A 26,771-nucleotide genomic window follows, 5' to 3' on the forward strand; every position below is an offset into this window, starting at 1 on the left:
AAAGTTAAGTAGGTGCAAGTGTTTGCAGGGTCAGGGACCTGTTTTATTTCTGTGAAGGGACTAAGGCACTCTAAAAAGACATAATGAATTCTGTATTTATCTTCAAAGGATGAAACACTACTACTACTACTGTCAAAACTGTCAGCCAAAAACATTTGCTATCCACAGCTTTGACAGTTAGAGCCTAGAGATGAAACTTACTTGTCAATCAAATCTGTTATAAAATCGATGTGACACCAGTTCATGGGTAAAATGTATTTAATTGACAATTTAGGTGCGCAGAATTTAGGAATATATGCCTGTTGTAAGTTATATATACCAGCCACACACCATTCAAAAGCATTCCAGGCAAACCCGTTTGCAGATTCAAAACCTTGTCTGCTATTTTTAAAAGCCATTTTATACTACCTGTTTAGATTTTGTTAGTGTCCACTTATAAACATTAAAGATGTGTGTGTTCAATGTTTATATACATAAAAAGGAGGCCTAGAAAGAAAATGGCAGAAACAGAGGGGGTTAGGTAATAGCAGCAACCATTTATATTTCCAAAATCATATGATAAATACAAACAAATAATCAGACACCGCTGTTTCCAACCTCAGGAAGAGTAACCACTAAAGCTGTAACCACAGCAAAACATCTGGTAGAACAGCAGCCTTGTTATAGTTACGCACAATTAGCTGAAGGTATATGGCTGTGGGAGAGAAGGGGCCTAGGCAGAGCACACTGTACTGGCTGGCACTTTGAGCTATAGCCAGCATTGAGGCCACTCTAAAGTATGCCAGGGATAGGAATGGCCACCCAGATGTGGCATTGCAAACTGTTTCTTTGCATCTTCCCTCCCCGGCTCCTGTATTTAGTGTCTTTTTCTGAGGACTGAGGCAAAGATTTTTCCCTCCCTATTTGAGTATCATTGTTGTCACAGACTCCACACAAATTGCAATCCCATCCCATGTTAATTATAGGAATTTCTAGTGAGATATAAATATTCCCATTTGGTATCAAATGGATATGAATCCAGTATAGAAACCTAAATAAACCAAAAATATTGAAAAAACATTTCATTAACAGAAATTGCATGTACATTTATTCTTTACTGTACTTCTACCTTCATGGACTGTGGCATCAGTAGAATGCTAAGAGACCATGAAAATAAAAACCACAAAGAAGCAATTCAGGTTAAAGCAGCAAATCAGACAGACAAACTACAACTTTATTATTTTAAAACCAGCACAGGAGAAAACAGTGATAATGGATTAACAAGTTTAAAATGTTGAAGACATTACACTTCTCGTGTTATACTGAAAGGAGTGTTAAAATATAATGTATCTACCTGAAAGCTTGAGCACGGACTACATGTGCTTATGCTGTATCAGAATATACAAACAAACATTCTTAACTCTCAGGATTTAAAGACACGAAGAAAATCAAAGTAAGCTTCTAATTTCATGATAATAGGATCTGACAATTCAAAATGAGAACACTTTTACATGAGGGAAAGATGACAATAAGTAGTCATGCTGTTGTACATACTGAATATTCGGGGGGGGGGGGGGAGGGGGAGAATTCAAAATAAAAAATTCTTGACATTCGAAAAATCCAGATTCCTGTGAAACTGAAGCCTAAATATTACATTGCCTGCACTATATCATTAGAACAATACCTTATGCATTAACTTCAAAATTACATTTATTAAATGGCATATATTTCAGACTGGCAGAAACCCCTGACAACATCAAAACAAAGCGTGCAAAATATAAATGGGTAGCTAGAAATAAATATTTCCTGCTAATAAGACAAAAATTTTTCCTCTTCCAAGTAAGCCTTTGTACAAATAATCAAATATCAAGTACCTTTTACAATTTAGTTTAAAAATAAGACTACCAATTAGATAACAATTTTAGGGTAGGGTAAAGTAATAAATGTATTAAAACATTAAATTGGTTTAATCAGGAAAAAAAACCCACTGTCGCTGGTGATGCATCATATACATAATTTACATTTGGCTTCTACTTTATTGCCAATACAGTGGAATGCTGGTAACCAGTTGTATCTTACAGTATGTTCTATTTTTTAAAGACCAAATTTTTCACAATACTGGCAATAAGATAGCATTTATTGCTAGTGTTCCATCTTCTAACATTTGGGGTTTTTTTGAGTGACGATACATAAGTGTTAAGTATCAATTTTTATTCACCAGTTAAAAAAAAACCACACACACACACACACACACACCAAATAAACTGATGTTATTGTCACATACCTTAAAGCAGTTTCTTCTAAATGTGTGAATTTTGTTGTTTATAAAAAATTAAGGACAAACACTCACTAGAGCCAAGTATAGTGTGGCCAAATGACACTCAGTGCTCCACTAAGAAATTTTATTCCTGACTAGCAACAGGTTATGAAACTGCTCTTGACCAGAAACTTTAAAAATTGTGCAATTTTATGAGGAGGGCCAATGTCCACTGGTAATCTGTAGCATAATTTGAATTGGTGCATTTCACAAGAGCAGGTAAACACTGAATATTCAAATCTTCAGGTTATCATAATTTGAATTGAATCTGATTAATTTTTACAAAATGCCAGTTTTGATAATATTTTGCATGCACACAGAGTCCTTCATTAAAAAAAAAAATCAGGATTTATTTGTATTCCGTTTTGAAGTGGATATTCCGCTTTTTATGAAATAATTCTTCAAACTGTTTCTTGTTAGGAAAAAACTTGAATGAAAGATTTTACATTCAAAACAGCAAGATATGTAGCTAAACTTGCACTGAAATAGTCTTAGTATTAACAAAATGTTAATACAGAAAAAAAATTACATGAATGCAACTTTTCCTTCAAGAAAAATCCATAGGGGGAAATTAAATGTTTTAATAGCTGGACTCTTGATACTTTTCTTTGAAATTCTTTCCTTTGCATATAATGAGCAGCGATGAATGAAAATAGAAAGCTACAGCATAACTCAGGATTTTCTCAACAACAGTCTTCAATTATCTATTTTGAAAGCCCAGAACTCATACTAAAACCAGCATGCAACACTGGCTCATCTTGGATGGCAGATTCAAGGATTGTTCAGTGTTACTCTGAAAAATCTTCTTGAAGGGTGCTTTGAATTTCAACAAAGCCTGCGGAAGTATTTCTAAAAGGATCTGCTTCAACCCACTAACTATAGTCCACATGGCACACTTGAAAGGCTCATTCCAGCAACGCCTGGCTCTATGAAGCACATCTAAACTATTTTACACACCAAAATTGCTGATCGAACAGAAGGATTTATTTTTCTACTATGGGTGAGTCATGAGTTACTTGTTCTGAGGTATGTATTTAGGCTGTGAAGGACATCTGTTAGCTCCACATTTTGAAACTCGGTTGTTTTATGGCTGAACAGTCTCTGCTGGGATGAGATTCCCTGTAGTATCCAGCTGCATACATTTACATGAACACGCAGAAACTGGACACTCAGTATGGTCCCTGGATGAGAAAAAAAAACAACTGGGAATTATAACACTGTAAAAGGAACAGCTTTGTAATCTCAGTCCTGTATGTCCCAAAATGTAAATCTGTGCAGCAACATGACCAAAGAGAAATCAATAGCTGAACATAATTTGAAAATAGTAATAAAGCATACAGGATAAATCAGCAATAAGTTATCTGAAAGCAGAAGATCGGCCCTTTTAACTATATGAAAATATAGGCAGAAAGGACATAGAAGCTCAGAAAGTAAGTTTCACACTGTCAACCTGAAGTAGATAAAATTAAAATGACACTCTCTCTCTTGTTCTGTCTACATCTTTGAAAATGCTCTCTCTCATATGTAAAATTGTGACATTCAAAGTTTAAATTCAAGACAGGGAGTTTAATATAGTGTGACAAATTGGGCTCAAATATCCCCAGCAGTAGGCACCAGCTGCAGGAGGCATAACATGACATCTAGAGAGAGGAGACCCTAATTTAATAAATCCTACAGTTTAATGGGATAAAAAGCTACTTACTGTGCATGACACAGAATAGTTAATGGGCAACATGCTACATCTTGCAATAAATCATGAGGCAACCTAGAAACTAATCCTAGCTATGCTGCTAAACTGTCAGAATACAAGTCCAATGAACCTGACATTTGACAACTGTCCTCACAACATAACGTGAGAAAATAGAAAGGAATATGTTTTCAACACAGTACATCAAAATTATTAAAAAAAAAAAAAAAAAAAAAAAAACACACCACAAACAACGACAAGACAAAACCTCAGGACTGTCAAAGTGAAATCACTATTTACATTTGTGAAATTAACACACTGTCCTAGATCCAAAGCAATACTGACCCCCAGTACCATGATAAACAGCAGCCTTTTGTCCAATTGGCAAGTTCTCCACTCTGTCAGACTGCTTCCACGGGCAGTCTGCTTCCCTTTCTGTTGGAACACCCCTAACAATGGTTGTCCCCCACAGGAATTCTCCATTTCTTTGATTCCTATGTCAGGACAGATCTCCCCTACATCTTTCCAAATAAAACCATCAAGCAGTACCAGTATGCCAAGGCAGTCAAGGAAAAGAGAAAGTTTGTTCACGTTTACAGCAGTTTCTAGGTAGGTCATGGCTTTCAGCACAATGGCAGAGGGGTTAATTGGACGACTGGCCATTACTGTTTATATTGTGTCTTGTAATCACACACAACTGTCTTGAATCTCAAGCAAATGCTCAGACTCTCCACTGTGGGATGATAGCAGAAATTTGGCTCTGCTGACATATACATTCCACGCAAAAGCTAGCGTTAATGCAATATTAATACTTGGAGATGAAGGATTCAAAAATCAGGAGATGCAGAGTTAAAGCTGAAATCTCAAACTCAAGCTTCGTTCACTTGTGCATATGCCTTAAATTATATTTTATGTAATACCAGACAAGTAAATACAATATATAATAAAGACTACAGCCAAGGAAGTATGTGTCTGATATGGCACATTAGACATAATTTATGTGAGAGCCTACATGTTTAATTGTGTCAGTTTACCTGAACCAGCTGAGCATGTGTCCAGCATGACCACCATGCCTGCAGTTATGGCACCATGTAAACCAGTTGTTGAACTGGGCTAATTTCTTGTCCTTGCTAAGATCCACCTTTTCATCTGACTTTGATACTCCTATGGATAGGTAAGAAACTTTCAGTCAATATCTGTGCTATACTGGAGTATTAAAGAACTTAAAATTCAAATTAGGAGCTTGATTTGGAACCAGAAATACACTGATAGATTAAGAAAAAGTTATCACCCCAAAATAAATGAAAATTAGAATAATTTATTAAATAACTAACTAATATGGTATTTCTCATTTGAGCACAAATATTTTAAAATATTAGTGTTACCATGTGTGTATTTGACATGACTTTTTGGTACTCCCAAAGCTACTGAGATCTTATGAAACCTACTGAGAAGCCAGAAGATATGAGAGTATTTGCAATACATTTCTATTTTGAGATTTTATAACAATCACTTCCACCCCTAACAGAGGTAATTAACATTTTCACTTGTTTATTAATTTTGCTAATATAACAGGAAGAATAAAACAAGCAATAGAATTTTATTGCTAAGCTACTGTTTTAGCTCTTACTGTCTCAGTAATTTCTTGCCTATTAATAGCTTCATTTCACACTATTTCTTTTGCAATAACTGCTACATTTTCTAATGTTACCTATTTCATTGTGAGGATTTCTTTTCTGCTTTGGAAGTGTGTTACTCCAGAACCTCATAGTAACATATCAATAAGCTATAAATGGAAACAACTGCAATAAAGAAATCTTAAAATAAGCTGGTGAAACAGTTGGAAAAGATGTGTGTATGACAACACAATACTATACTCCCTGTCTGTAATATCACAATACTGAACTATAAGCATTGTTAGTGAGAGAGCTTCAACACAACTTGTATAGAATTTAACCAGTAAGACTCAAGGATATTACAGCTATGAAATAAACCTCATGACAGCACAGCTGAGGACATATTAGTTGGCTAGTTAGCAATAAAATTTTTGCAACAGATATTACACGTATGGGGGAGCATCACAGGGTGGCTGGCCCTTATGGGGAGTCAGAACCCAGTCTATCCATGACAGGCTTCTTTAAGGAGAAAGAGCCCATCTGTAAGCAATTAACTGCCATGGGGGTGTGGTTGGCGACTAATGAGCCCCTGAACCTGACAGGAGGCTACCAGAGCTCGGTTGGAGAAGGGTGCTCTTGGAGAGAGGTGCTCCCAGAGACTAGCAGGAGAGCTGCTTGCCTGCTAACCTCTCCAAGGTGACAAGTGAAAGGACTGAGTAAAGAGGGGCCAGCTGGGGAGAAGCTAGACTGAACTCTACCCCAGTTCCAGGACAACAGTGGGGAATTCCTGACCTAAGGAGAAAGAAAAGGAGTACCTGTGGCACCTTAGAGACTAACAAATTTATTTGAGCATAAGCTTTTGTGAGCTACAGCTTACTTCATCAGATGCATTCAGTGGAAAAATACAGTGGGGAGATTTATATACACAAAGAACATGAAACAATGGGCGTTACCATACACACTATAACGAGAGTGATCAGGTAAGGTGAGCTATTACCGGGTTGGGGGGGGGGAGACACACCTTTTGTAGTGATAATCAAGGTGGGCCATTTCCAGCAGTTGACAAGAATGTCTGAGGAACAGATGGGGGAGGGAAATAAACATGGGGAAATAGTTTTACTTTGTGTAATGACACATCCACTCCCAATCTTTATTCAAGCCTAAGTTAATTGTATCCAGTTTGCAAATTAATTCCAATTCAGCAGTCTTTCGGAGTCTGTTTTTGAAGTTTTTTTTTATTGAAGAATTGCCACTTTTAGGTCTGTAATCGAGTGAACAAAGAGATTGAAGTGTTCTCCGACTGATTTTTGAATGTTGTAATTCTTGACATCTGATTTGTGTCCATTTATTCTTTTACGTAGAGACTGTCCAGTTTGGCCAATGTACATGGCAGAGGGGCATTGCTGGCACATCACATTGGTAGATGTGCAGGTGAATGAGCCTCACCACACGATCCATTGTCTACAGCCAAGCTCTACAATACAAACGCATTTGCTCCAACCCCTCAGACAGAGACAAACACCTACAAGATCTCTATCAAGCGTTCTTACAACTACAATACCCACCTGCTGAAGTGAAGAAAACAGACTGACAGAGTCAGAAGAGTACCCAGAAGTTACCTACTACAGGACCGACCCAACAAAGAAAACAACAGAACGCCACTAGCCATCACCTTCAGCCCCCAACTAAAACCTCTCCAACGCATCAAGGATCTACAACCTATCCTGAAGGATGACCCATCACTCTCACAGATCTTGGGAGACAGGCCAGTCCTTGCTTACAGACAGCCCCCCAACCTGAAGCAAATACTCACCAGCAACTACACACCACACAACAGAACCACTAACCCAGGAACCTATCCTTGCAACAAAGCCCGTTTCCAACCGTGTCCACATATCTATTCAGGGGACACCATCATAGGGCCTACTCACATCAGCCACACTATCAGAGGCTCGTTCATCTGCACATCTATCAATGTGATATATGCCATCATGTGCCAGCAACGCCCCTCTGCCATGTACATTGGCCAAACTGGACAGTCTCTACGTAAAAGAATAAATGGACACAAATCCCCCTCCTCCGCCCCCCAGCAATAGCTCACCTTACCTGATCACTCTCATTACAGTGTGTATGGTAACACCCATTGTTTCATGTTCTCTGTGTATATAAATCTCCCCACTGTATTTTCCACTGAATGCATCCAATGAAGTAAGCTGTAGCTCACGAAAGCTTATGCTCAAATAAATTGGTTAGTCTAAGGTGCCACAAGTCCTCCTTTTCTTTTTGTGGATACAGACGAACACGGCTACTACTCTGAAACCTGACCTAAGGAGAGTGAACCTGTTTTGAAATACAACCCAGCAACAGGAAAGCTGTGGACTCTTGATTTAAAGAAGAGAGCCATTTGAGCTACAACTCTGCTCCAGGAAGAGTGGCTGTTGACCCCTGAACTTGGGAAAAGACATTTGTCATAATTAACCACAGCACCAGAAGTAGGGGTGGACTTGAGGAACTAACAATGAGGTTTTTGTACTCTGTGTTAAAAAAAGTTAACGAGCCCCCACAAGCTGGGGTCGGGTGTATCTTGTTCTCACTACCAGGTGAGTGAGAGATTGCAAGCACCAAGAGGGAGTTGCAGGGTCAAAAGGGGACATGATCAAGGACACATCGCTGTCACAGGGAAGAGGAAAAAAGTTTTATTATAATTACATTTTGGAAATGTAAAGTGCTTTTTAAATTTTAATTTCAAGGCATGGATTAATCTTATTCACGTTTCATGTTGCAGTAAAATGGAAACAGTTGGCTAAACTTTCTAAGGTACATGTAATAAGTCTCCACACTTAAAGTAAGAAGTGCATATTCTCTTAGATATATTTAATGGCTTTAACTGGCAGCCATTGCCTTTGTTTTTCACCCTACACTTATGTCAACAAGTAATTTACAACTTTAGTAAATGGTGTTATTGTATTATTTTACCTACTTTTTGTTTATAGCATGAAATTCTTAGCAATTCTATAGTATATTTCCATCTTGAGATCACTTTACAAACATCAAATTAATCCCAACAATCCTGTGAAGTACGTAACTAAGTTTTATTCTCATTTTACTGAAGCAGAGAGGTCAAGTCACTTGCCCAAATTCATAAAGGAAAACGGTAGAGTCAGGATTAGAAATCAGGAATTCTTAGTTCTTCCCTGTCCTGTGTTCCGACTACTAAATTCACACTTCTCCCATGTGTGAATAGACTCCAGAAGACTGAAGTCTTGAGCCATAGGATACATACATCTTCTTGGGCAGTAGCAGCAAGAGAAGAGCGCTGGGCTACAATGCAGAAAGTACCTCATCTACTTGGGAGAGCCTACTCTCTAGCAGTGAGAGGATAACCTCCATGTTTACTGAGGGAGTTGGTACCTTACAGGCAAAAGGTCAGGAACAACTCATTTCCATACTGTCAGACATCAAACAACTAATCAGGGATCTCATCATTGAACTGGGTGGGATTTGAACCAGTGAATCTTTCACTCAGTGAGAGAAGTTTTTCAAAATAATTGTAAGACTAGAAAGAGTTACAAATGCAATGTCATTAAACAGGAGCCACTAATTATGTGCCTTTAAATAGTACTGCATTTTAAGATTAAAAAGGAGTTTCTTAAAATTGTGCCATACCAGGGCAGCTGGAAACTGGAGTCCCCATATTTATTAGGCAAAGTGCACAGCGAGGAAGGGGTTTCCGACAACCAGGACAGCTTGTAACCTTTGACTTGGTTGGTGAGCCACTTACTCCATATTGACTAAAACCTCGGCCCTGATGAGGAATGGCTGAACAGCTATAAGAGATTGATTTCCCACAGAAATTGCAACTCACAAATACCTACAAAAAAACCACAGACAAGAGCCAAAACTAATAATAGGAATGAGATACTTGCAATAGGGTACAACCAATAATCCAGTTATATTCATGAATTGAGATGTTTTTGCTTTGTGATTTAAGATAAAAAGCAAAAATCTCATCCAAAATAGACAGTTCGCAACCAGCTACAGAATAAAAAACAAAAACACCTTAAGTCAATAACAGCAACCTATTTATTTGCATTTGTAAAATATACACAGGAGTGCCTATCTGAGGTTCTAAACAGAACACGAAGGTAAACAGATAACAAAGTTTAGAATCTTTAGAGATACAAGGCTGTAGGACTCTACAGGACACTATTTTAAGGAAAAATTGATTCTTGTGTCTTTAGCCATCTAAGGTATTTTATATCTTAAACACCAAAAAAAAAAAACACAAAACAACCAGGCACATTTTAATCAATATTTGTCACCGTATCGGTCAGTATTTTCTTACAGTGAACGGGACAAAGTGTAGAGCTCAATGGGCTGCTGCAGTTTGAATGATTCTTTTTAGCGAAGGATGAAGGAACCTGCTTTCACCATAGAAAGTGCTGGAAATCAAAGTTGTTGAAAGGCATGTTTTTACTCTACTTATAAAAATAATTATATAAACACCTGCTTAAAAAAAACAAGACAAACACTGAACAAAAACGAGCTTACTTTAATAAAAGACTTGACAGCTTATTTCCACTGTTTCGTAAGGGGAAACTGGATTTTTTCAGTACTATTTTCCATCATCTAACAAATCAAGATTGCAGCTTTTTGTCAGACCACCACCACCCTGCCTGCCCTAGGTATATTTAACAGGCTCTTGCAGCAACATTTTCAGCATGGCCTTAAACCAGGCCTCCCTTTCTGCAGGTGGAGGCCAAGATGTAGCTAACAATGAGCACGTGCCTCATTTCTCTGTGCATGTGTGACAGACCGACAATATCCTGAACAAATCTTATGAATTAAGTTAAACCTTATCAAATACTAATTGAATACTTTTGGGGTACATTGCATTAAAAAGGCAATTGTGTATGTGTTACTGTAACAGTATGTACCCTCTCTCGTAGGGATGCTAATGCAACTCCTCCGTTGTCAGCCCTTTGAAGCTACCCTCTAGAGAGGCGTACACGTAGACACACACACACACACACACAGTTCACACTCGGTTTTCCAGGGACCAACAGAAAGACAGGAATTTTAGATAAACAGCCTGGTTTTAAAAGGCCTCAGAGCCTTCTTCCCCAGCAAATGGACAGGATCCCTGGGTCCAAGAAGGTCCCAAATCATTTAGAAAAGGTTGGAAGGACTGGGCCTACTGAAGGCACATAAGGCTGTGCTAGGTCTGAGTGGATGCTGTGATGAACGTGGGAAAGGAAAACCGATGGATGAGGTGCTGAAGGACTAACTTTTTACCTTATTAAATGCTCACAAAAATATAAAATTCATGTTTACCTGTGCTAAAGGTTTTGAACTGGGATCCAGCTTACTCCTATGGATGTCAAATTCTGCTCGTTTATGCCAGAACCTCCAAGCATCCAACAAATTCCTGTAGTTCTCAATCCAGTATTGAACCTTCTCATCCTTAAGTACATCGGACGGAGAACCCTAAAGCATGAAATAAACCACCAACATACACAATACTAGGGATTTAAATATTGTTTTTAAAAGTACCCGTTCAAACTATTCAAATTATATTGGTTAACCATTTAATCATTAACACGATGGGAGTCAGGGTCTGGGGCTGCCACTAATTTGTTTTAAGCACTAACTGCAATATATTAACAGAAAGACTAATACTTATCAGTTAACTTAAATATTTTACATCTCTACACAATACAACTTATTTCTTCAGAGGGTTTCATATGATGTGGTAAAAGATATCTGAAGCAATACAATGTATTATGACTAAAGGAAAAACAAACATTCAAAATTATCTATTAAATAAAAATTCAGCAAACATGAACTATAATGCAATATATACACTTTAGTACTGTTCAGAAACCCATGTATCTTATAAATGTACCAAGCATGATATGCATATTGTCCAAATATTCAATATTTTAATTCACAGATGATTAACAAAGTTTTATTGTTTACATTTCTACATAGTGCTTTGCAGTGCATAGCACTTTACACAAACATGAGCCCCACTCAAAAGAGCTTGCAATTTAAGCAAATAAGACAGACAGGACACGGAGGTATAACATCAGGATGGGGAGGAGCATGTAAAAACAAGTGTGTGAAAAAGCTGTGCTTTCACGCAGTTGCTATAGTAACATGGTACACAATGTTGGGTGGGTTTTTTTAACTGGTATTTTCATTGTGTGTATTATACAAGGGAGGGAACATGGGAAAAGGCAGAATTGAGGAGAGATCTGAAGGGGAGAGGGAGCTAGCATGTGTACCGGATCAGGATGGACAAAAATTTAGAACACAGCAAAGCAGAAGGGGTGTAATGATATGATAGGATACATTCAGTCACATACACTGGTGCAGAGCTTGAAAAGTGTATCAGATACTTACCCCAAGCTTAAGTCTTCTTATCAGGTTGAAAACACTTGCACTCTGATATCCCTTAACAACCCAGACCCTCAGGGCTTTAAAAGTAGACCAGACATCAGAAGACTAAACTCACTATCCAAAAGGTAAGTATGAAAAAAAGTCAATGGTGGTGGTGACAGCAACTCTGCCAAACACAATCCAGACGCAAAGACATGGTAAGAATCCAACTTCCTCTGCCACCAGTTCTGGTACATTTACCAGAGCAACATCCCTGGATCCTGCTTGGGAGCTCAATCAGTATCAGACCATAGCTAGGTGTGCCCAGCCCAGCTAGTGGAAGAGGAAAGGAGTATTCCATGTCTTGCCTCAGAAAGAGCAATGAGAACCTCTGCTTCTAAGGTGCCAAATGAAACACTGAAAGTAAAGTAGATTACACCATGTACAGTCTATCATCTCATTTTTTAATACATGCTAAGAAGCACTTTTCAGTTCGCTATATAAGATATATTACTATAGTGCTGAAGAATAATGGAGTAACCTGAAATTATTTCAGGAGAGAAATACTAACCTGGAGCATACAATAGCTTGCTGTCTGGACATCCCCGGTTCTATCAACATAACTTTCCATTAAGTCCACTCCATCTTTTGTCAGTCCTGTCAGCAGAATTCCTTCCAAGTTCCCAGCATCTTTCAATTCATTTGTCAGCTTTTCAATGAATCTATTCAGCTACAAAAATAAAGGATTTCCCCCTTCATTTTCTGCTCATGACCTTTTAATGTGACCAATTTAGCACATGCCAACACTTCAACTTTTTTATTAAATTTTCTCCCTAAGAGATTATTTCAACTAAAGAGGTATCTGCTGGAATTTATGCAGAAAAATGAGTGTAAAATACAGAAACATCCACTTCATTGCATCAAAGTCAAGATCCTGGCAAACGTACTCAAGTTTCCTCACATGGTGGGAAAACAAAAGATGAGCAACTGTTTCAGTAATTTAAAAACACACTTTCCTACTGTCAAACAACCTATTTGATTTTTCTTAACTTAATCTGGAATATAAGTGTTTGCTGTTCTACCGGTACAACACATGCTCTGAAGTCAAGTCTTAGAGATTAACACACACTCTTTGAAAGAGCGTCTTCACAATTAGACAACAATTTAAGGAGCATTTAAACAGCAAAGAAACATTTTGTGTAGCTTAATCAGATTAGTTTGTTACAGGCATGTAAAAGAGTGTTTAACCAACATTTCCCTTGAAAACAGATTGAACAAATGCACATGCCTAGATAAGATCACTAATTGAAGGATGCTTATTTTTTGTTTGCTAACCTGACCACGTATGTGTATGTGAGCCAGACAAAGAAGAAAGGGCAACCAAGAGACAGATTGTAAAAACTTCCTCTACGCTGTTTGGTCCTGATCCAGCCACTGACACCATGCAAGCAGAACTCTGTGTCAGCATGAAGCTCCACTGAAGTAAATGGGCAATCACCTATGCAGAATCAGTTGTGGAATAAGAGCCTATAATTATAAGGCTGCTAGTAAAGATATTTGTTATAATCCCTGATATAGAATATTAGCATATCTAAATTTATATACAAATTTCATAGTATTTCAGAATTATGCTGTCCAACATCTGCTCATCTTCAAGTATTTCTAATAGGATACATATACCGTTAATACCATACAACTATTAACATAGTAACATGCTATAAAATAGTGAAAGTATTAATATTGACCCTAATTATCACAACTGGAAATCAGACTGAAGGTATAATCTGATAATTTATTCCTTTTTCAGGAAAGGAACATATTGTATCATTACTTCCATTATTCACACTTTCAGAATTTTCTATAAAAAGGTTCTGATTAAAAATACAGGATGGCATATCAGCTTATGCGAATATTCAAATCACACTCACCTGTGCATCATTGAGGAATTTACAAGCAAATGCCACTCTGTCTCGTACTGCTACCTTATTCTCATACTGTGGGGAAAGACAGACATATATGGTAAAACAAGCTCAAAATTTCCAAATCACTCATTGCTTCTAAACAGAACACTAGACTTATTGTATAACTAATACCATGAATTTCATTATGCACATGAATAAGAGGCGTCCTCATATTGTGATGTTAAGTACCAGGTGCCTTTTTATGCTTGGACTTAGTCACAAAACCATTACCAGGGCAATCTACCACAATGGCAAGAGAGTCAGACCCAATAAGAAAAGGAGTACTTGTGGCACCTTAGAGACTAACCAATTTATTTGAGCATAAGCTTTCGTGAGCTACAGCTCACTTCATCGGATGCAGCTCACGAAAGCTTATGCTCAAATAAATTGGTTAGTCTCTAAGGTGCCACAAGTACTCCTTTTCTTTTTGCGAATACAGACTAACACGGCTGTTACTCTGAGACCCAATAAGTTGCACTTCAGTCTAAGGAAAGCTGGCAAGTCACAGTGCTGGTCCATAGTGCTTCCAGCATGTATAGTGGAGAATACATCCAAGCAGCAGGGATACATGCAGGGTGAAAAAAGGAGAAGGCTGGAAAACATGTGCTAGTGAGAGAAGAAAGATAGGAGGGGATGGTGAGGTGAAGAGGAAAAGTAGACAGTGATATTAAAATGGTCTTTCTTGAAAAAAAAAATTAAAGACATTAAAATAAACCTCAATAATTCTTTTTATTATTGGTATTATAGTAGCACTAGAGACCTCAAATGAGACTAGTGCCCATTGTACTGGACACTGAACAAACAGGGTAAGAGACTCTGCCCCAAAGAACTTACAGTCTATTTAAACAAGATAGATCTCTTTCTAGCTGTTGGCTTAAGGGTACAAATATTCAATTATCTTACAGCTCCTCTAATCTTTCATCCATACAGACCAAAAACCTAAAGTTAGAACTCTTAACAGTTCACATTAACCTATAAGCATTCTGTGGAACACCGAACAGTTAAACCAAGTTTATCTCCTAGACAGGTTCAGAGAACAATTGCGAAGGTATCAATACTAGCCACACAATCAGAGGATAACCATACAATTGCTTTCTACAGTCACACATTACAAGTAGGGCTGTCGATTAATCGCAGTTAACTCACGCGATAAACTAAAAAAAAAAAATGAATCCTGCTCTATTTTATCTGCCATATATTTCATATTATAGTAGTCTCAGATGATGACTCAGCACATGTTCATTTTAAGAACACTTTCTTTAGAACACTAAACACAAAGAAGGAACCAATGTGAGATTTCTAAAGATAGCTACAGCATTTGACCCAAGGTTTAAGAATCTGAAGTCCCTTCTAAAATCTGAGAGGGAAGAGGTGTGGAGCATGCTTTCAAAAGTCGTAAAAGAAACACTCCGATGCGGAAACTACAGAACGTTAACCACCACCACCACCACCACCAAAAAAAAAAAAAAAAAAAAAAAAAATCGGCCTTCTGCTGGTGGCATCTGACTCCAATGATGAAAATGAACTTGCATCGGTCTGCACTGCTTTGGATTGTTCTCGAGCAGAACTCGTCATCAGCATGAAGCATGTACTCTGGAATGGTGGTTGAACCATGAAGGGACATATTAATATTTTAGCGCATCTGGCATTTAAAAATCTTGCGACGCCAGCCACAATAATGCCATAAGAATGCCTTCTCACTTTCAGGTGACACTGTGAACAAGAAGGGGCAGCACTATCTCCTGCAAACTTGTTTGTCTGAATGATTGGCTGAACAAGAAGTAGGACTGAGTGGACTTTGTTTTATTTTTGAATGTAGTTATATTATGTACATAATTCTACATTTGTAATTTCAACGTTCATGATAGAGATTGCACTGAAAAATACTATTTATTTTGTTTTTACAGCACAAATATATTTAATCAAAAATATAAAGTGAGCACTGTACACTTTGTATTGTTGCAATTGAAATCAATATATTTGAAAATGTAGAAAACATCCCAAAATATTTAAACAGTATTCTATTAACAACAGTCAGATTGCAATTAATTTTTTGAATTGCTTGACAGCCCTAATTATAAGGTAAAATTGTAACACAGAAAATACAGAATACAGCTTTCTCTTTAATACATTTGACAAACTAACATCTGTCAAGGCAACTATTTGCTTTCTGCTTTTTTTCTTCTGTTACAAAGCTCTGGCCACAATCAAATCATTCTCTTTGAGCTTCATTCTAATGGAGTATCTACGCTCAGATGCTTCTTTTAAAAATCCTGCTGTCACTCTTAGGTCCTGAGATTTTCAGGACAGCAAAGAGAATATCTTTCATTGGAAATCCCAACCTGTCTTTACCTATTAAAAAAAAAAAAAAAAAAAAAAACCACCACTGGGAAAAAACTCAAGACTCTTTAGTTTCAAGTATACCTTTTATTTAAAAAATTACCATTTATTATCCTTCCTTTTATCTGTACAGTATAGGGCAAGAGCACACAACAGACCAGATTTCACGGGAGGAGACCAGATTTCACGATCCGTGATGCATTTTTCATGGCTGTGAATTTGGTAGGGCGCTATGCATAGGATTACCCTATTCTACTATGCCAGCTGTTTTAAGACATTTTGATTTGTTTTTCCAGAAGACTGACTACCTTACTTATGCTTTCTTTTAAATATTTAAAAAACATCCATTTTCTAGCAAATTTTAAAAAACAACAAAGACGACAATTGAGTGAATTGGAATGCTCACTTCAGGAAAAACATGGGAGGAAATTTGATGAATTTATTCCTCTTCTCTACTTTCCCTTCCCTCCCCCCTTTTGCCATCTTCTCACTCATTTGCTTTCATACCTGGTTAAGTATTTTCTTAACATTGTCTTTTAGTGTTTGAAAGAGAGACGACCCCAACTATAATTTTAAAGGGTTATTCATGTAGTTTTGTATAGTTTTACAACGAGTTTACGATTACAGAAAAAAACCTAAATGAACTTTAAGTTTTACTATGACGAGAGAACTGACATTTTTAGCTAGAATTTTATTCCATCTTTTATAGATTATTCATGAATATTTTACGATTTTTTAAAGGAAATATTCACGAGAAAACGACAAGCATCAGGAGGACGTAAACAATAATAAATTCTAGTTTGAATTAAATTCAAAGAATTCATGTATAGGCCTCTGTATATATTCATTTAAAGGAGGTTTAGTGTGGCAAAAATTTGCTTACCAGAACTCCATCATATGAACCAGATTCACTTGTCAGAAAAGCAAACATGGCACACAAGTAGGGGTTGTTTAATTGTAATCTTAGAGTGCTGCACATTTCTCTCCAAAGGGAGTTCTTCTCATCTGTATATCCTGATAAAGCCATTGCTACTACGTTGAGGTTCAGATCACCTGATTAACAAAAACCACCAAGTATAGGGATAAAAATTTAGAAGAACTTGTCCAATAAGAACTTTACAATAATCTGAAATAGCCCACATATGCCAACATTCAGACATGCCTTCCTCACTCCCTGCATCACTAAACGTTAAAAACTAATGAAAAGCAATCCATTTACGTAATATAAAACTGAAACACCTCCATAAAAGATTGGTCTTGGGTTTTTGACCAGATATCAGCATTTCTAGGGTTCTAGTGGGTATATTTTGTACAGGGCATGAGATCATCCCTTGCTCTTTTCAGAGACTAAGACCAATGATGCATTAAAGAAGGGAGTGACAGATTAGAACTTGTTAAAAACTAACATGGGGCCCAATCCAACCCTCCTGAATTAAGTGGTTGTTGTATCAAGGGTGGGTGTGTTCACTTGCTGCCATTAATGCCCTGATGGGGTTTCTATGGAAGGGAAAACTGATCTAGTAATATTAAGGCAAAATATCCACAACCAAAAAAATAAAAAATAAAAATCAGAAGGTACAAAATACCTTTTTCAGAAGAAGCTCCTTTATTTAGGATCTGTATTGCTCGCCGTATGTCCAAGTTGAAAAGTGCAACAGCAGCAGCTCTCTCCCAGTCTCCTTCTTGTTCCAAAGAATTTAGAAAGGGTTCCACATCTAAATCAGTTCCCTTCTTTATCCACCCACAGAGCTGCAAGGCCAAAGACCTCTCCTCACTTAGATACTGAATAATATCTGCCTGCCTATCGGACCCACTCCTGCTATGCCTCAGATTCTCTGTTGTTCCTAAGAGGGAAGACAATTTAAATCATTTGACAGACAGAATTTGCAACATTTTAATTTCAAGCTTCATTGAAAACAAAGTTAGTTTTACAAAAGAACATTTACTAAACCTTTGTTTTAGCATTAGTATAGAATAGAATTTGTTGTAAATACATGGCTTCTTAGCATGTACATCAAACTGATATTTATTTCCAATCAAGTCTTCTTACCAACACAACATTCTGGAAACTTCATTGCTCCTATGAACTTTGTAACAAAATTTTCAGATTTAGAAAAGCAAAAATTAAGCTTAAAAAGGAATGAGGTGACAGAACAGTACATGCTTCTGTTATTACTAGTATTCTAGGGTTCATTATTTCTCTCAGCAGCCAAACACATTCCAGGTGCCTCCCAGAACAAAAAGACAAGATTCTTGCTTCAAGGGGCTTAGCCACACCTTCTAAAAGCTCCTTGAAGCAAGACTGAGATAAGTGAAACATCTTTTTATTCAGCTAAGCAAGCACACGGCATGTAGATAAGAGGGTGATTTAGTTTTTTTTTTTTAATATACACACACCTCTCTTTCACACACATGGAGGATTTACTCAGTATTTTTGTTTACATCACTGATTATATATGACATATACAAAGAAGTATCCAGCACAAAGTCTATATGGCTGCTGCTGCATTCTTATACAGAAAAAAAAAAAAAACTATATTGTCCAATGGTTACAGAAAAAGAATTAATCATTTTCAAGCTTTTATATAACATCAGGATAAGCAACGTTTAAAATAAATCAAGACCTTTCAAATAAGTTGAAACCCATCTTGCACTACATTAACAGACTTTCAAAGCAAACCAGAAATCCTGGGTGCTATTGCAGGAAAAAATATGTTTAGTTTCAAATTATTTATCCAAGAGCCAATTAGAAACGAATGTTTTCTTGTGCTTCTGCATCATCTTTCTGCATATTCATTTTTTCCATTTAATTGAACGTGCGTTCTAACAAGTTAACAATTTTGTACGTGACAAAAACCATACTGGCCTCCCCTAAGTTTTTGTAAACATGCTACAGTATAATTATCAAAGTAGTAATGTTCTTACCCAAAGATGACTTCACAATTGATTTAATGCCTGCATAAACTAAGGACCCTTTGTTTCCTGTAAGCTTCTGATCCATATCTTCAGTATATTGCTTCATAAGTATTCACACGTATAGGAAATATGAAAAAAAGTCTTCATGTTTAATTACAGGAGAAAGACCCCATTTTTTCAAATGTGCTTCTATACAACTAGTCTTACGTACCAGCCTCTCCACAATAGGATGCTCACCCACAGATCACCACACTAATAGAACATTGTAAGCAAAATGAACTACTAATTTTTCATAAAAATAACATGATAAAGAAAATGGTACCATGCACTGCTGTCAAAGATTTCCTTACTTGCTAATTTGTTTATGCGTTTGCTAGCACCAGCTCACTCACTAGGGTTCTGAATAGCAGTCCCCACTAAAATGAAGGGCAGGTACAGTCTACATAAGCAACAATCTAAAAGGGACTCAACTTGGGGAAAGGGTGAAAAGAGAAAGGTCAAGTCTCTTCAACAAGAAACTTAATGGATTCTCCCCTTAAGTGCCTACCCAACATCCAAAAGTGTCAGAGACCTCAACATTTAGGGCTTTTCTATACATGAAATTATTGCTGAATAAGTCCATGTGTAGACACTCCTATCCCAAAAGTGCCTTGTTCCTGTTTATCTTAACTCACTCTGAAAATGGATGTAGCTAAACAGAAAGAAGAAATATTCTGGAAGAGCTGTTCCTGAATAACTATATGTGTAGACAAGTCCATAGCCTGTAAATATTAGGACTTATCTACATGGGGAAATTTACAGGTATAATTATAATGGTATAACTATGCTGGTAAATTTTCCCATGTAGACAAGCCCTTAGTGAAAGTGTGCAGGGAGCAAAAGGTGACTGCTTTTTACAGTCTGTCCACAGATGTGTTTTGCTTTTCACCCAAATGGTAGCCAGGGATATAGCATGAAATGGACCAAGTTTTCACTAAGCAAGGGGGGGGGGGGAGGGGAGGGGGAAGGGGAGGAGGGGATACTTCTACGTTCTGACATATTTAACTCTGCCTCCAGGTTTGTAAATGTGACTAGGCCATAAATCAGGAAAAGTGTCTAAATGGTTTGGAACTATTCAGGTAGATTTTTGGAGTCCTATGCAATCATGCATAAAAACAAAATTTTTAGCACTTACATACTTTTAATCTTTAAAGTTCTTTACAAACATTAGTTCCTCCTTACAATACAGCCTGAAAAGTAGATCCTTCACTTGCAACAATGAAACATTTCCTAAAATACATTTACAAAAAAAAAAAAAACCCACCATATTTAATGTAAACACTACCCTGATCTTGCAAATGGATACTGGACTACCTCTGTAAGTGTATTTTGAAATGTCTTGGTGAGAAGAAGGCCATAAACAGATGTCTGGAAAGAAAAATACTAGGATATGTTTTTTCCTCCATTATTTTTTCCCCTGGGATTTGGAAAAGTAGAATTTCAACTCCTATGTTTAATATTCAGAAAGTATTTACATTATAAGCTCTTTACACTTTGAATATGAAATAAACATGGTCTACATAGACACAGATCTGTATATAAGGTGCTTTACAACTTTTCTTATTTTACATTGCTTTACATTTTAAAGGATATAGTGCAGAGTGTACCAAAGTGACTTCAGCTGAGAATCTTCATTTCCAGCTAGAAGATGGTTTCTCCAGACCTGCTCAGTATCAAGGCCATACCTGGATAGAGCCCTGAGACGCATTTTGGTTGCTATGTCTTTTTCAAAGGAACTAGCCTTTCCTTCCTCTGTGCATTCGTACAAGTGTCGGCCACAAGCCCACATAAGAGATGTAACTGGACTCCATGCCAGAGAAATCCTTTCAAAAACTGTGAAGTCAGACATAGTTCTGTTGGGAGTCACAACTACCATTCGATTTTGACTTGTGGGATGCCATGCAAAGGAAGCAATATAATTTTCACATGGCTGCACACTTCGTTCAATTATTGTAGGTTCAGTTTCATCTCCAATAGGTGTGGGAGTATGCTGCATATCATACAATCTAATAATATTACTATCCCTAGTTAAAGTAGCTAGCAGTCCAGTTCTTGTTGGACACCAAGCTACTTTTGTTAGGGGCTTTGGTTGCTCTGTCAGAGTCAAAACAGGCTTTTCAAATTTTCTGAGATCCCATATGGCAACCTGACCTTCATAGAAGGAAGCCACACGATCATGAAAGTATGGGTCTACAGTCACTCCCTGAACCGCCTTGGTATTTACAAACATTTTTTGGCTTGTATTTCTAAGGTCAAAGATAGCCAAGTTTCGGTGCATTCCAGCTAAAAGAAGTTTCTGGTCCCGTGGAAGCCAGCAAAGAGAAAGACAAGCATCATTTTGTCCTAATTCATAAAGCGGCTTCGTCACTACCAGCCCAGCTTCAGTATCTCCAGCTGAAAGTCTCACTTTCTCTGTGGCAACTGCACTCTCTGTGGTGTATTTGCTACTTATATCCCAGATCAATACTGAAAAGTCAGCCCGATGTTTATCTAGGCCAGCAGCAAGCCAATTGCTGTCCAATGGATTCCACGCTAAGGTATTACATTGCCGTGCATGTTTTGGAACAAATTCTTTTCCTATCAACTCTTTGGACTTTGAGTTGTGATCCTGGCCCAGACTGGTAAGGACAACTCGACCATTTGCTTGTCCAACGGCTAGAAGACATTCAGGATCATATTTAGGATACCAGGCCACACATTTCATGTATGGCGTGTCTGAATTTATTGACAATAATGTAGCTGTAGTTTCTTCTGATAATCGCAAAGATCCTGCTTTGAGTTCTGAACTCACAGCAGACTCAATGTGATAGAGGCTCAGTTCTGAGTCACATACAACAAATCTATCAACATGGTGTGGAGCCCAGAGAATATCAGGTTTGGAGCCACTCATGTTTGCAACTACAAATCAATCCAAGTGATTTAAAATTTCTGTAGGAAGACTCAGGTGATGTCCATTCATAGGGATACTGTTAAGAAAGGAATTGTAATGGTTTTAGTGAACACAGATTTTTATATTCATTCTTTAGTTGTCTAACTCATCTTTAAATTAAAACTAGGCCAAGGTCTTGAGTTATTTCCAAAGCAAACATTCAAAACACCTATACTTAAGCTGAGATTGGAACCTTGGGGCAATGGGAGAGAACTTTACACTCGCAACCCTCTTCTGTCTGTTATTGATATATCTACTGAGAAAAAATATCCAGCTAGCCTTCTTTCAACTGACAACAGGATTTCCCGTGTATACGAACCCTCTATGAATATTCTTCCTTTACTACACTACCGTGAGCACTGAGGTATCACAGCACCGCACAATCTCAGACTAAAGTTCATCTCATGTAGCAATACAAAAAAACCTCCTGTCAAAGCACCGATGTCTTCTCTGTGGCAAGAAAGGGAGAATGCCATGCCAACTTGCAAAAATGTAATGTCTCATTAAAAACACTTAAAAGAAACCAACTCATATACAGGCTATAGTACTAGGAGCACATACACATATTATGAGATTGCCAAGGACACTTACAAAACTCTCAAGCAGCTAATTTATTTCCGTTTTGCCGATTAATGTTTTACAATACAAAGAGATTCAGTACAGTTTTTTTTACACAGAACTGGACTTCATCAAACATTAATTCCCACCTACTATTACTCGGCTACAAAGAACCTGACTGGGAAGATTTTTTTTGTCGCTTTCCCTCCTCAGAAACACTCGCTCTGTGTATCACTTTGAAGAAATCTGCCTTCTCCCCTGAGCAAAGTGCGCGTTTCTGGAACCCACCCTGTGGCGCGCTGCGGGGAAGGCTCAGCCCCACTCCGCTCACTCACCGCGTTCCCGCCTCAGACGCGCTCCCGAACCGAACCACGACACCGCCTGACGCTGCCACTGGCGCCTTTGCTTCCGGGTTCGATCTCTGGGCCGCCCCCATAGAGGCCACAAGCGCCCTCCGATTCGTACACAGTGAGAAGCGCCGTTTGCCTACGTCACCAGGGCGTCGGTACCGGATTTTGTCCCGTTCGATTGGCGGCCTGAGAGGAAGCCCCGCCTCGATGTCTCCCCTGTTGCTAGGGCGACTGCTGGGCTTGTTGGAGAGCGGAAGTGCTGGTTTCCCGCCGCTCAAGGGGAGCTGTGGCCGGTGGGGGAGAGCGCGGCGCGAGCCTCGAGACTGCTCCACATGGGGGACGTGCACGAGGGGCCGCGGCCCCACATCGCCACCAGCCACTTAGCGCAGCACCTCGGGCAGCCGGTTTGCTTCGTGGGCCGAGGGGAGGAGGTAGCGGGACCCCCTGCCCCCGCCGCTAGCCGCTCCCTCATACAGCCCCGTCTTTTGTATTCCAGTCTCTGGCTCCCAATCAGCACCTAGTCCAGTAAAGTGAGAAGTTACTTAAAACTCCAGTCGCTAAACACAATGTTCTTCGCTGACCCCTTAGGGGCCATCCACGTGACCAGATCGCTACTTGTCCGGATCTTACTCAAAATACCGCACCGCCAGCCAGTCCTTTAGTTTCTAAAATCAAAGATTTATTTAAAAAGAAAAGAAAACGAGAGGAGAGGTGTTATATTGGCAAAGCAATCAGATACATACATATGACTTCAGAGTCCATGTCAGGTTGTTTGCAGCATTGGTGAGTTTGCTGTCTTGTAAAGTCTGTCTGGAACACGTGGAAAGCTTAGATGGGTCTATCAGTCCTTTGTTCAGAGCTTCAGTTTGGAAAGAAGTTTCTCCAGAGGAAAGAAGCGGGACTGAAGATGAAATGGAGGTGATGCAGTTGCCTTTTTAGATTATCTGACTCTGCCATGTAAATTGTACATTCCTTGTCCCAAATGCAAGCTCACAGCACACGGGCATGGAAAATTATTTGGAGGCCCCTTGTACCCAGAAGATTTGCTTTTAATTTAAACCCTTTATTCTGATATTAAGGTTGTGACCTGCCCTATGGACCTTCCAGAGAAAAGCCGCTGAGCAAGGCCAACTAACTTTCCCCTTGAAGGACGTGGATACAGCCCTCTGATCAAGAATAGGCAGGAAGCAGTAAATTCTTCAACAACAAAATTTATTTAGAAGTGAAGGATTACAATAAAAGAAGAGAGAGAGGCAAAAATCAAACAGTAAAAGTTACAGACACAATATAAAGGAAGCGGCACAAGAAATAAAGACAGTACTACAATGACAATTTTAACTATCACATACAACAATATAACAATACAATTATTCAGTTAACACCATACTTTATAACAATGTATCAATTTAAATACATAGAACAATATATTGATTAACACTTAATACTTTAGCCTGCCAATTACTGCCTTTATATAGTTTTAGCTCATTAACTATTAATTTATTATTGTAATTCAGCCAATCAGTTTTTAAGGATTTGCATATTCTATTTTATGTCATGTGTACTGAGGTGACTTTCCACCTCAGCCAGCTTCCAGATATTAGCATATGTTAATGATTAATTAGTGTATGCTAATTAGTCACTTGTATAGAAAGCTACTCCCCTGTCCCATATACTTCTATGGGCTCAATGCATTCCAATGGGGGTTTTCAGCTGACCTTTAGATGAACTCTAGCCATTTTCTATCTGGAGGTCCCATTGGTTTCTATGAGCTACAGTGTATTTCTATGGAATTTTGCTGAGTCATTCCCCAGTGGAAGTGATGTAATGCTTGTCTAGATTGCATCATCCCTATTCCTTTCTATGAACTGCCATGTATTACTATGGGATTTTCTACTATATTACATAATCCTATGGCTGCCATTACTGTATTTTCTAATTTAAACTATTAGTAATTTTTATTTCATTAAAGCCTTATTCTTAAAACTAATTACTGTTTTAAGTATATCAAAGGGTCCTGACACCATCACCACTCCTTTTATGTTCATTTAAGCAATTTTTATAGTTTCAGCAAATTTAAACCCCTTCCAAGGCTTTTCTGCAGATTTTCCCCATTCAGAGCTCAATAAGGTATTCTGGGCAACTGAGGCAAAATTCTCTCATCACACCTTGTCCATAGGCATGTCCCTATATGTTATGCTGACTCACAGGTGTAGCCCCTGGCTTCTTTCAATGGGTTCATTGTACAGCTGATTGTCCTTGATGGGCCATCAAGCGGGCTGGGTAGTGCTGATGCCAATCTGTCTGACGGTATCACCCAGATACACAACACAAGTTTGAGATATCAATATACCACATGTATTTATAACTCATGATACAAAAATGATACGTACATATAAACAAGCTTATTATATTTAGCAATATCATACCTTTTCCACTGATACCTTACATGGCATATCTCGTATAAGGTTCCTTGAATTTTGTAATATTGGTATCAATAATATTATAAATGGTCACCCGTATTCCATACAGCATCACAGATTCAATAGTCCCAGTATTTCTCTGTGCTTCCCACTTTCTTTGCAAGAATGAGTCTCTTCCCTACCATGCAGTGATTTCCCTGTACGGTGTGCATGCCACCTGAACTTCTCCATCCCAACTAGGTCTAATTGTTTTAAAAAATTTGTAGTTGGAAAAAAAATCCATTTAGTTCTTGGTTGGAAATTTTAATTAAAATTGAAACATTAATACATATTTTAAAAGCATATATATGATAAAATACTTGTATCTGAAAAAGCATAGTAGTTTTGAAAAGTCTGAACAAAGTCTAGCTTCTTCACACAGCTGCATTTGTTAGCACAACGGCGCATTCGATTCAGCGATGTTGGTTGGCCTAATTTTCAAATTATGATTTATAAACAACAGTAAATCATCAAATTCAAAAGCTAATGTTTATTGGTAGTTTTTAATGTTTAAAATGTGGGGCTGAGAGTTAGCACCAAATCGCCTTGCCAATGAAAACATATGAAACTTGATTACGGCAACTGGGCAGCCATAGTAAGTTTCGCTCCTCTTCTTTATATGAAAGTTTATACATATATAGAAGTAATTAATATACTTTCTCATTCTTGGAACAACTTGATTTAGTATGTTTTAGTGAGTTTGCTCCAGAATGCTGGATTTGTGACTGGAACACTTATATAAATATATGTTTCCTAGTACGCCAAGATTTTAAAAATGCATTATTTGCCAAGGTTGTTATCTTGCATCGTCACTATCTCAAGAGGTCATTCTCTCAGGGAGTTTCTGTACTAAACATTTGTATTATATTATATTATAATTGTTTCAAGTCAATTTAAATTACATTAATTTTTAATTTTTTAAATATTTTTGGTTTTAGAAATCTAAAATTTATGTGTTTAGGTTTAATTTTCATTATCCTATCAAAACATTTAATTTATTCATATCTGTTTTATATGTTGCAGGTCAAAATGAAAAGACAAAAACCAACAGTTTTTCCACTCAAAGGCCTCAAAAGACAACCAAGATGAAGAACATACCAAGAACTAAGAATATGCCAACATGTTATCTGAAGGTTCTAGTGGTGTATCTACATCTGAACAGCCCGAAGCACAAATACAGCTATCTACTAAAGAAACAGTGTCTCCACAATCTAAAGGCAGTTCTTGATTTTGTCAGTC

The 26,771-nt window shown here is 37.8% G+C and overlaps 2 protein-coding genes across 2 annotated transcripts in view; both read right to left on the reverse strand.

Moving 5' to 3' along the window:
* Positions 1-23,096, reverse strand: part of UMAD1 (UBAP1-MVB12-associated (UMA) domain containing 1) — a 181,621-nt gene extending 158,525 nt beyond the window's left edge. Inside the window, exon 1 of the mRNA XM_074945864.1 lies at positions 23,059-23,096. The gene's annotated coding sequence lies outside the window, so the exon portion shown is untranslated. The remainder of the gene's footprint in view (positions 1-23,058) is intronic.
* On the reverse strand, positions 1,554-23,133 carry MIOS (meiosis regulator for oocyte development). Its single transcript, XM_074945861.1, has 11 exons — positions 23,059-23,133; positions 20,830-22,202; positions 19,207-19,305; positions 17,868-18,125; positions 17,165-17,334; positions 13,909-13,974; positions 12,552-12,710; positions 10,934-11,086; positions 9,266-9,470; positions 5,018-5,147; positions 1,554-3,477 (listed from the first exon to the last, which is right to left on the reverse strand). The coding sequence occupies exons 2-11, from the start codon at positions 22,124-22,126 to the stop codon at positions 3,381-3,383; spliced, it is 2,634 nt and encodes an 877-aa protein (XP_074801962.1). The 5' UTR covers positions 22,127-22,202; positions 23,059-23,133; the 3' UTR covers positions 1,554-3,380.
* Between the last annotated feature and the right edge of the window lie 3,638 nt (positions 23,134-26,771).

Source organism: Natator depressus, chromosome 2, assembly GCF_965152275.1.
Source record: "Natator depressus isolate rNatDep1 chromosome 2, rNatDep2.hap1, whole genome shotgun sequence".
In the NCBI taxonomy this organism is placed as follows: Eukaryota; Metazoa; Chordata; order Testudines; family Cheloniidae; genus Natator; species Natator depressus.

Bases quoted from the DNA above. Each gene is read 5' to 3' on its own strand.
- MIOS (XM_074945861.1), bottom strand. From the start codon at position 22,126: ATGAGTGGCTCCAAACCTGATATTCTCTGGGCTCCACACCATGTTGAT. The intron at 13,975-17,164 runs GTAAGCAAATTT...CTTTCCCCACAG, and splicing joins GTTCATATGATGGAGTTCTG to TATGAGAATAAGGTAGCAGT. The intron at 11,087-12,551 runs GTTAGTATTTCT...TTCATGCTTTAG, and splicing joins CAAGCTATTGTATGCTCCAG to GGTTCTCCGTCCGATGTACT.